Genomic DNA, 10,074 nt, shown 5'->3' with positions numbered 1-10,074 from the left:
TTCAACCACCAGTCTATGGTACTTTTTTATGGCAGCCTTAGTAGACTAACCCAAGGAGGAGGAATCAGGGATGTAGGGAGCCAGGCAGGCGGAATAAAGGGTGACTTTGAGGTTTCTGACTGTGCAGCCTAGTGTGGGATGCTGTTGTGTTCCGAAAGGTGTGACCTAGGGGGAGCAGCCGGGTTAGAGATGGGAGATGGGACCTTCTAGACAGCCGAGTGGAGATGTCCACTAAGCAGCTGGGTATATGGGGTTGGGGCTTGGTCAAGGGAAGGGAGCTGAGGATGCAGATATTGTGATCTCCAGAGCAGTCGAAGCAGAGCAGTGGACAAGGTCGCCCAGGGCACATGTGTGCTATGAGAAGAAAAGGCAGAGGACAGGACCACAGGGACCCCTATCACTTATGGGAGAGGCGAAGGAAAAGGGCCTGGGCACAAGACAGTGAGGGGCATTAGTGAGAGTCTCAGAGAACAGTGTCAGGGGAGCCAAGAGAGGCTTTCAAATGCTGGAGAGTTCAATGTTTCCAAGACTCTCTCTTTACACATGCACGCGCGTGCACATGCACACACACACACATTTGGGCTGTTGCTTTGTAATGATTTCCCTCATTATTTTGTGTGTGATACTCTTCAGGTTTTGGAGTCAGAACTAGAGTACTGTCGATTTGCTTCTCCAGAGGCAGCAGAATGCTTTTCAGCTCCACATCCCTGCCAGGTAATGCCTGCCCTCTAACAGGTGGGCCACTTCAGCTACATTTTCCCTCTCACTCGGAGGTGTCTCTGCTTGGTTGTCTTGATTTTCCCTCCAGGGTCATCCTTAGCTGTCCCTTTAGTGATGATGCATGGCTAGAAGAGAGAAACTCCATGGCTCTGCCCCAGGGTGTTTGAGGTGGGGCTGCTTTTTTTTTTTTTTTTTTAAGACAGCATCTTGCTTTGTTGCCCATCGTGGAGTGCACTGGCATGATCATGGCTCACTGCAGCTTCAAGCCCCACTCAAGTGATCCTCCCACCCCAGCCTCCTGAGCAGCTGGGACTATATGCCCAGCTAATTTTTTGTTTGTTTGCTTCTTACTAGAAGAATTCTTTTTTTTTTTTTTTTTTTAATTTTGTAGAGACGAAGTCTCAGTATGCTGCTCAGGCTAGTTTCAAACTGCTAGGCTCAAGAATTCCTCCTACCAGCCAGGCGCAGTGGCTCGTGCCTGTAATTCCAGTACTTGGGGAGGTCGAGGTGGGTGGATCACTTGAGGTTGGGAGTTCAAGACCAGCTTGGCCAATATGGAGAAACCCCGTCTCTACTAAAAATACAAAAATTAGCTGAGTGCGGTGGTACACCTATAATCCCATCTACTCGGGATGCTGAGGCAGGAGAATCGCTTTAACCCAGGAGGCAGAGGTTACAGTTACAGAGCCAAGATTGCACCATTGCACTCCAGCCTAGACAACAGAGCGAGACTCAGTCTCAAAAAAAAAAAATTCCTCCTACCTTGGCCTCCCAAAATATTGGGATTATAAGCTTAAGCCACTGTGCCCAGCTCAACCAGCTCTTCTTAAGGCTCATTGAGGGGTAGGGCAGAATCCCTGTGCCTTTGGTTGGAATTACAGAAACCACTGCTCCCACTGCCCTCAGCTTCCCCAGACCCGGGAAGTGACCATTCAGCACCGGCACTGCATAGATTCCAGGGCATCGCCCTTTACTTATTCTGGGGAAGGGAAAGCACATAGACCCGCCTCTCATTTATCCCTCACTCCAACCCAGTGAGACACACATTGAAGTAAAGTGATGTTCTCAAAGCCACATGATTAATTAGGAACCCAGGAATTGAACCTAGCTGTTTGACTCTAACGGTCTTTCCACTGTGACCTTGCCCTCTCCTGCTGCCTTATTTTCACCACTCAGTTCTCCCTGCTCCATCTTTACTCAATGGTTGCTCCACCTGCCCATACACCAACACTAGGAGGATGCTGCTGAAGGCCTGGAGCACCTTCACTGCAAACATAGTCAGTCAGCAGCAGCAGTAAGCCAGGCAACCAGTCATGAAACTTTCCCATCCAAGGTACTTCTGGGGGCTGGAGGAAACAATAAGGAGAGAGAGAGAGAATAAGAGAGAGAGAGAGCGAGGTTTAGGCTTTAACAAGAATCTTGCCTAGTTGGCAATCTGCTGGATGAAATGTCACAGATTTTTGCTAACCCACTCACCTTTGACAGCAATAGCTTCTGGGTATTGGGATCTCCAGAGAGAGGGGCAGTTGAAGCAGAGCACATTCAGTGACTTTTTGGAGTCTCAAAAAAATTGCAAGGTGGGAAGTGCTGGCCCTCTCCTGCTCCCACTGAAATGAAGCTGGAAGAGAATTGCACACCCAGCTGGGCATCTCAGGAGACCTAGGCAAGTTCAGTCTTGAGTGATAAACTCAGTGGTCTTGTCACTTCAGCTCATGGCCTTCCTGAGGTCCCCCAGCGTGAGTCTCCTCCACGAGAGACCTGACCACTGGTGACCCAGCCTCTGTTTGAGCATCATCTACCAGCAGAGATGGGGACCCCTGGCCCCAAGGCTCCCAGCATAGCCTGACACTTTGAGCTATTCCAGTCTTTTCTTATTTTGAGATTAAATCTCCCTCCCTACAGCTCCCTTCCACAGTCAGGAGGAAAGTCCTGCTGAATGCAGGCCCTGAAGCAAGGGCCAGGGAAGCTTTTCCTCGTCACCCTCCCAAAGTCAAGGCTTGGAAAGGCAGCTCTGAGCCCCTGGCTTGGCTGGCTGGCCGGAGCAGGCAGCCACTGTGCCTGCAGGGAATTCTGCACAGCCGGTTTCCTCATACCTGAGCCGTCTACAGCTGCACGCACCACTCCCGGCCTCAACACACTATTTAAGGCCAGTGCACGGGAGCTGGTTGTGAGTCACCAAGGAGGGCAGCGGCAGCTCCACTCAGCCAGTACCCAGATACGCTGGGAACCTTCCCCAGCCATGGCTTCCCTGGGGCAGATCCTCTTCTGGAGGTAGTATATACTCTTCTCTCTATCCTTATGGGTGAAGGGAACAGCAGTGAGGTCTTTTGGGGATGCTGAGCACTGCTGGGCTGTCCAATAGGACCCCACCTATAATTTTATCTGATCCAGCATTGGGCCAGCGGGAGCCTGGCCAGAAAAGAGCCTAACTGGATTTGACGTAACATCCCACCTCAGCTGCTCAAGGCACCTGTTCAGGGTTAGGGAGGTTTTTGGTTGGTGGCCTGCCATGGAGGGCTGGCGCTTGCTAGGCAGCTTGGACTGAGGGGAGTGTGTGCCAAGCTGGGCATTCCCCTGAGATGTCAAGGCTGTGAGCACCATGGGGACACTGAGCAGGCTGGTGTGGGTTGCATGGTGGGATGGCAGGGAATCCATGACTGCGACGGTGGAGGGGATGCAGGAGGACCCTTTATGCAGCCCCCAGGGGGACGGAGGAGAATGTGCTTTCATTCTCTGTGGGTGTGATTTCTTGCTACTCTTGAGCAATTCACACCAACACCCCTCCCCAGACCCCCCCCAGCTCAAAGGTTGGGTCCCTAGTTTTCCTAGGAGCTCCTTGGAGAGGAGAACTTGCTGCTGCTGCTGCTGCTGCTGCTGCTGCTGCTGCTGCTGCTGCTGAAATCCCCAGAGAGGAAGAGGGAAGCAAGTTCCCTCCCCTACATTTTGCTTCTCCCCTGAGCTACATTCTAGTTGCCTCTTTTTCCCACAGAACAGCATTTACCCTCCTGGAAGGAAAGAGATGGAAAGTGCAGGGTTTTCTTGAAATGATTGATTCAGCGTCAGTCACAACTCAGGACAGTGTTTAGGGAGGCTGATACTTGTTGGTTCTAGAGGTTGTTTGAAGGACCAGTCCTCCAGTTTGTTTCTTTTTCCCACAAAAGGAAGAAAAGAAGAGAGGGAAGGAGAGAGGAAAGGAATCCTCAGGTCAACAGTGAAAAGTTTGTGAAGAGACTACGAGAGTAATGTTACTTCCCAGAGGCAGCCTAGAAAGTTCTTTTCCTTGAAACAAAATATCAGCTCCCCTGACTCAACTCACGTTTATCTGAAATCACCTGCTGGGTAGCAGGGGTGAAGGACTCTGCAGGGCTGGTGGGGGTGGCTGCAGCGGCACTTCTGCCCCCGCCCCTGTGCCTGGCTACAGCACTGTGCTCCAGGAGAAGCAGTGGGTGGCGGAGGCTTCCCTCTAGACCCTTCTGCCCTGAGAGGATGTCCCTAAGAAGCACCTATGTCAGAGGAGCCAGCATTTTGTGAGTGACTCCTTCCCTGCCCTGCACTAGGTGTCTTAGAGCAGTGTGTCCACCACTGCCTTGTGAAGGCTCGTTATCACCTCAGAGAAGTTAAGGCCAGGTGACTGTGAAACTGTGCATGAGGGGATCTTGCTCTGAAATCCCAAGCTCTCTCCCCCTGCCACCCTTGCCCCTGCTCCTGCCAGTCCCAGTTCCCCATGCCCCCATTCCTCCAGCCTTGATCCCAAGGACATGAAACACTCCTCCTGCAACAAGTGGCTCCGTTGTTCGGAGGTCAGATGGGATGTGTGGGCTCTCTCATAATGCTTTGCATCCAGTCTGACTGGTTTTGCTGGAGGATTAGCAGGAGGTGGGTGTTCAAAATTCGGATCCCCCACCCTTCAGAAACCCACTGGAATCAACAGAGACTCCTCTTGTTGGCTTCTGCATGCCTTGTTAGCTATTCACGCTCTGCAGTTTCAGAAGCAGCGACTGTCCATGAGGGTGGCAGATCCTTTGTGCAAGGGGCCTCCAGGAAGAGGGCCAATGAGCAGCTTCAGTGGGGAGCAGGATCATGAAAGCTCATCTCAGGGATGCAGGTGGAGCCTGCCTGGGGTAACTCTTGACCCTAATAACCCTCTCCCTTTGTCATAATGGCCTTAATTCATAAAAATACCTCTCCTGGAGGTGATCATGACAGTGGTGATGTGGGAACACTCATGAAAGGGCCTGCCATCCTCTGCAGACCCAGTGAGTTATTCTCCTAAGTATTCATAATTGCCAGAGAGCCTAATTCCTTCAGATCTCACTCTTAGCATGCATGCTGCTCAGGGATGGAATGCTGATGTGCAGATTTTACCGTGCCTGGCCTCCGTGCACATTTAGGAACTGTGTGACTAGAACCCTCCTCCCCTCTCCCCATCATGGCTGTTGACAGCAGCAGCATTCGCTCATGAAACATTTGCAGAATGCCTGCTAGGAGGACAGGGGTAGAAAACCCTTGCTCTGAGGGGGTTAAGTTCCAGTCAACAATGCTAACTGAGCACTTACTGTGTCCTGAATATTGCACTAGACAATGGGGCCAAAGTGACTAAGATGCTGTCAAGGTCATAACCTAATGGAGGAGAAAGACTCCCACATAACAACTCTAACGCGCCACCCTTAAGTCCTCAGACAATAAGCACAGGTTGCAAGGGGAGCACTTCCCTCACCCAAGGCTTTTGGGGAGGGTTTCTGAGCCAGAGAATGGGTGGGCTGTGTCTTGAAAAATGAGTTCATATGACCCAGGTGAAGAAGGGTGGAAAAGGCTGTCTAGGTAGAGGAAACAGAATTAAATCAAATACAATAAAACTCATGAATGAGCATGGTGTGTTGGAAAGCTGCACACTACTCTGTATTATCATCATAACATGAAGTTTGAGGCAGGGAATGCTGGGAGATGAGGCTGAGAGGTCACACCAGGTCACACTGGGCCTTCTTTGCTAGACTCAGAACTGGGATTTGTGGTGATGAGGAGACCTTACAGGCACAGGCCATATTGGTGTCCAACTTTCAGCTTCTCTGAGCCTATAAAATCTCAGCCTTCAGAGCCTTCAGAGGGGGGTCAAGGTGGTTTTCATCCCAGGTGGGCAGCAAGCCTGGAGGCCAGAAGAAGAGTTGGGAAACAGTTGTGGTCAGAGTATACAGGATGACAGGGACCTGGCATAGATGAGAGTGAGAGTAAAGAACTACAGGAGGAAAATGGATTCAGGAAACACTGGACTTAAAACTGGTGATATTTGATCAATGATTGGAGGGGCAGGTAGGATGCTGCAGAATAAGAGTAGGTGAGGCAAGGGGCAGATCCTGGAATGACTACCATGTTTCTGGATTGGGTGCAGTGAGTTGGGGACAAGGAAGAGAGAGGAGAGCTAGTTAATGTGTTGAGCTTGAGATTCCCCTGGGACCTTCAGATGGGGATGCTCCCTGGGCAGCAGAGGGCATGAGGCTAAAACTAGGAGAGGTCAGGGCTGGGGATAGACATCTAGTGTCAATAGCTCAAGGGCAAGGAATAGTCATAGGGGGTGGCTCCTACGGAGAGCATGTGGAGGGAGAGAAGCAAGGGGCCAGGACGGATGGCTGAAGAACACCAACATTCAAGGGTGGGCAGAGGAAGAGGGGGGTCAGGGAAAGAGCTGAGAATAAATGGCAAGACAGGTAGCAAGAGGCCAGGATAGAGATTAATGGATGTCAACAGAGCGGAGTTTCATGGAACACACAAGGCTAGTGATCCATAAACCTTTACCCTGTTTCATCTGAAATCACTAGTGACAATGGGATTGATAAAAACATGTCACAGGAAGGAAGCTACTGAGTAGAGAAGGAGCAGGGATTTTTCTACCATAGGAAGGAAGATGAAGTAGAGAATGAGGGATCCTGGAACAAGGAGGCTCAGGGAGTTTGCTTTGGAATTTTTGTTTCCCATTTCTCCTAAGTTTGCAAGCTGGTGCCTGGCTCAGACATCTCAGACCTTGAAGGTCAGAGAAAACAGTGCCTTGCAACACCATGGAAGCTTGTCTGGTAAGAAAATCTTGCTTGAGCCTGGGCTGAGGAGATCTCAGCACAGGCCGTATTTGTGTCCAACTTTCAGCTTCCCTGAGCCTATAAAATCTGAGCCTTCAGAACCTTCTGAGTCCATCCCGTGAACAGGACAGGAATCTGCAAAATGAGATAAATTGTACATTGGAAGAAAGACTTAAATAGGTGGCACCTGTGTTCCTGCCCCCATTGGGGGTAGATGATTTTCTGAGTGTTATGCTTTTCCCCCATCTCCACCTGTTGCAATGCTACTCATTTCTTTCAATATTCAGCTCAAATGCCACCTCCACTTTGAAGTCTTACAGGATCTTTCTAGTTGCCATCAATTGCCCATCTTATGTTCTTAGTCAGCCATGTTTATGAATATCTGTTCCTGTGCCTGTTTCCCTCACCAGGGTTCGCTCCTTGAGGGTTGGGACTCTGTCTTGCACCTTGTTGTAGGGAGGCAATGTAGCACTAAGGCTATGCATCTGGATTCAAATCCCTGTGCCACCATGAACATTTACCCTCCAAGAGCTTCAATTGCCCTATCTATGAAATGGGGCAGATAATAGTACCTAACTCCTAGGGCTGTATGAATGATATGTGATAATTATGTTCCTGGCACATCCTAAGAACTCCATAAATGTTAGCTATTGCTATACTCATTACTTGCAACTCCCTCTACAATCCATGGTTCTTGGTTGGCTCTCCATAAAAATTTGTTAACTTCAATTTCACGACTCCACTGGCACTTCTGATCCTGAAATAGATGTTGCAGTGAGGGTATACTTTGGATTAATTGCCCCAGGGATCTCTTAAATTCAGTTAGCTCTAAAAGAACTCTGAAGAGTACCCATAGAGTTCTCCAGATTCTTATTCTACCAAAAAAAAAAATGATAATAATAAAGTCCACCACACCTTTTGTTGTCGTGAATCTGAGACCTGAGGATGCTAGGATTTAGACTTATTAAATGTCTGTCTCTTTTAATGCCAGTATAGAGCATTAAAAGTTGGTGGTGAAGAGCTTCAGGGTGGGTGAGATGCATCTGGGAGGTCCTAGTGTGTACAAGCTCAGCGTCTAGATCTCTGATGAGGCACTGCTGACACCAAGAACAACAACCTCAGGGGCCAATTGGAGCGATGCGACTATGACCAAGCACGTGGTAATGCTTAATTAGCTAAACTGTCTCATAGTCCTAATCATCTCCATTTCATAGATGCAAATGTTGAGGCAAGTTACCTTGCTCAATATCTCCTACGCAGCCAATGGCAGGAACCAACACGTTACTACCTAGTCCTCTATACCTACTTTTATTGAAAAATTACCTTTCTAATCAGCTGTGCTTATTCTCTTGCTAGTTAAGCAGAACCCTTCATCACTGGCAAAAACACACCTACTCAGTGACTGTCATGGCAGAAGAATTCTTAGCTGGCCACGGGAAGAGCTGCTCCCAGAATTAGCTGCAGCCTGTGGATTGTTGGTCTGTGTTGCTTCAGGCAGCTGCTCTAGATGAATGAGTGCAGGAGTAAGGAGTTACTGAAACTCAGTAAGGATTATATGCTGGCCAGGCATGGTGGCTCACACCTGTAATCTCAGCACTTTGGAAGGCTGAGGCAGGTGGATCACTTGAGTCCAGGAGTTCAGGAGTTTGAGACAAGCCTGGGCAACATGGTGAAACCCCATCTCTACAAAAAATACAAAAATCAACAAGGTGTGGTGGTACATGCCTGTAGTCCCAGCTACTCGGGACAGAGGTGGGAGAATTGCTTGAGCCTGTGAGGTTAAGGTTGCAGTGAGCAACCTTGGTGTTACTGCACTCCAGCCTGGGTAACAGAGCGAGACCCCCCCCATCTATATATATATATATAAATATATATATGACACGTATATATACCTATACATATACATACATATACATACATACATATACAGGTACATATACATATACATATACACATATATATACATATACAAGACACGTATATATATGCGTGTATATACACACACATATATACGCATATATATATATACACACATATATACGCATATATATACACATATATATGCGTATATATATACACACATATATACGCATATATATATATACACATATATACGCATATATATATATATATATATATATGCTTTCAGAGCTTAAAAATTCAGAAAGTCAGTACACCTCATTTTATCAATGGGATAATCAGAATAAAGTATGCAGCTTGTCCAAGGGCCATGCATTAAAAATGGTAGAACAGGGTTTTTTCTTTTTTCTTTTTTGTGAGACAGAGTCTCGCTCTGTTGCCCAGGCTGGAGTGCAGTGGTGTGATCTCGGCTCACTGCAACTTTCACCTCCCATGTTCAAGTGATTCTCCTGCCTCAGCCTCCTGAGTAGCTGGGACTACAGGTGCATGCCACCGCGCCCAGCTAATTTTTTGTATTTTTAGTAGAGACGAGGTTTCACCGTGTTAGCCAGGATGGTCTCAATCTCCTGACCTCATGATCCACCCACCTCAGCCTCCCAAAGTGCTGGGATTACAGGCGTGAGCCACTGCAACTGGCCAAAACAGGGTTTTTTCAAGATCCTATATTGCCCAGGGACCCTAGCTAAGAACTGTTGGGCCCTAGCAGACCACATTTTACCCAAGCACCAAGAATCCACAAATCTGAGAGACCAGGACTTCATACATACTTACTTTTGCCATATGAAAGTGTGGAAATAATGTGGAAACTGGAGTTAGTCTGATCTGTGGATGTATTCCAGCTCTCCACTTCCTAGCTGGGTGACCTCAAGGAAGTTACTTAACCTCTCTGTGTCTTCATTACCTTATCAGTAAATTGGGCATTAATAATAGTAGCACCTAGGTCACAGGGCTGTTATAAAGACTAAGTGAGTTAATACAAGTAAAGAGCTCAGAGCAGCGTCTTGTGTATAGTTAGCACTTCATGTGTTAATTACTCTCAAATTATTCCCTCCGATGTTTTTGCAGAAAAACAGAGACTTGCAGGGAGGGAGAGGAATGACAAGTCCAACAATAGCAGCTGGACTTAAGAACATTTTGTGTCTGGAATCTTTTGGGATTTCAATGGACTCAGATATCGTCTTTCTAGTCCTTGTTCTGTGAGGTGTGAGAAATCCTCTGCCACCTGAGGTGGTGAACTAGATGAACCCTAAGGCCTTCCCCATCCAAACTCAATGTTCAAAGTATGGTCTTCCAACCAGCAGCATCCACATCACCTGGGAACTATTAGAGATGCAAATTTTCATTCCCCCCATCCTGCAAAGAATCA

At 48.1% G+C, this 10,074-nt stretch overlaps 1 protein-coding gene across 2 annotated transcripts in view; it reads left to right on the top strand.

Annotated features, from left to right (window-relative positions):
* The first annotated feature begins 2,887 nt into the window (after nt 1-2,887).
* Nucleotides 2,888-10,074, top strand: part of VTCN1 (V-set domain containing T cell activation inhibitor 1) — a 68,123-nt gene continuing 60,936 nt past the window's right edge. The window contains exon 1 of one of the 2 annotated variants that reach the window (XM_004026434.5): nt 2,888-2,991. In XM_004026434.5, the coding sequence (XP_004026483.2) occupies nt 2,960-2,991 (32 nt within the window). In that variant the 5' untranslated portion in view covers nt 2,888-2,959. Of the gene's footprint in view, nt 2,992-4,143; nt 4,248-10,074 lie in introns of those variants that run through there. The other variant, XM_055355851.2, reaches the window with a different exon arrangement.

This window comes from Gorilla gorilla, chromosome 1 (genome assembly GCF_029281585.2).
Source record: "Gorilla gorilla gorilla isolate KB3781 chromosome 1, NHGRI_mGorGor1-v2.1_pri, whole genome shotgun sequence".
NCBI lineage: Eukaryota > Metazoa > Chordata > Mammalia > Primates > Hominidae > Gorilla > Gorilla gorilla.
This window is presented reverse-complemented; position numbering and strand designations above follow the sequence as displayed.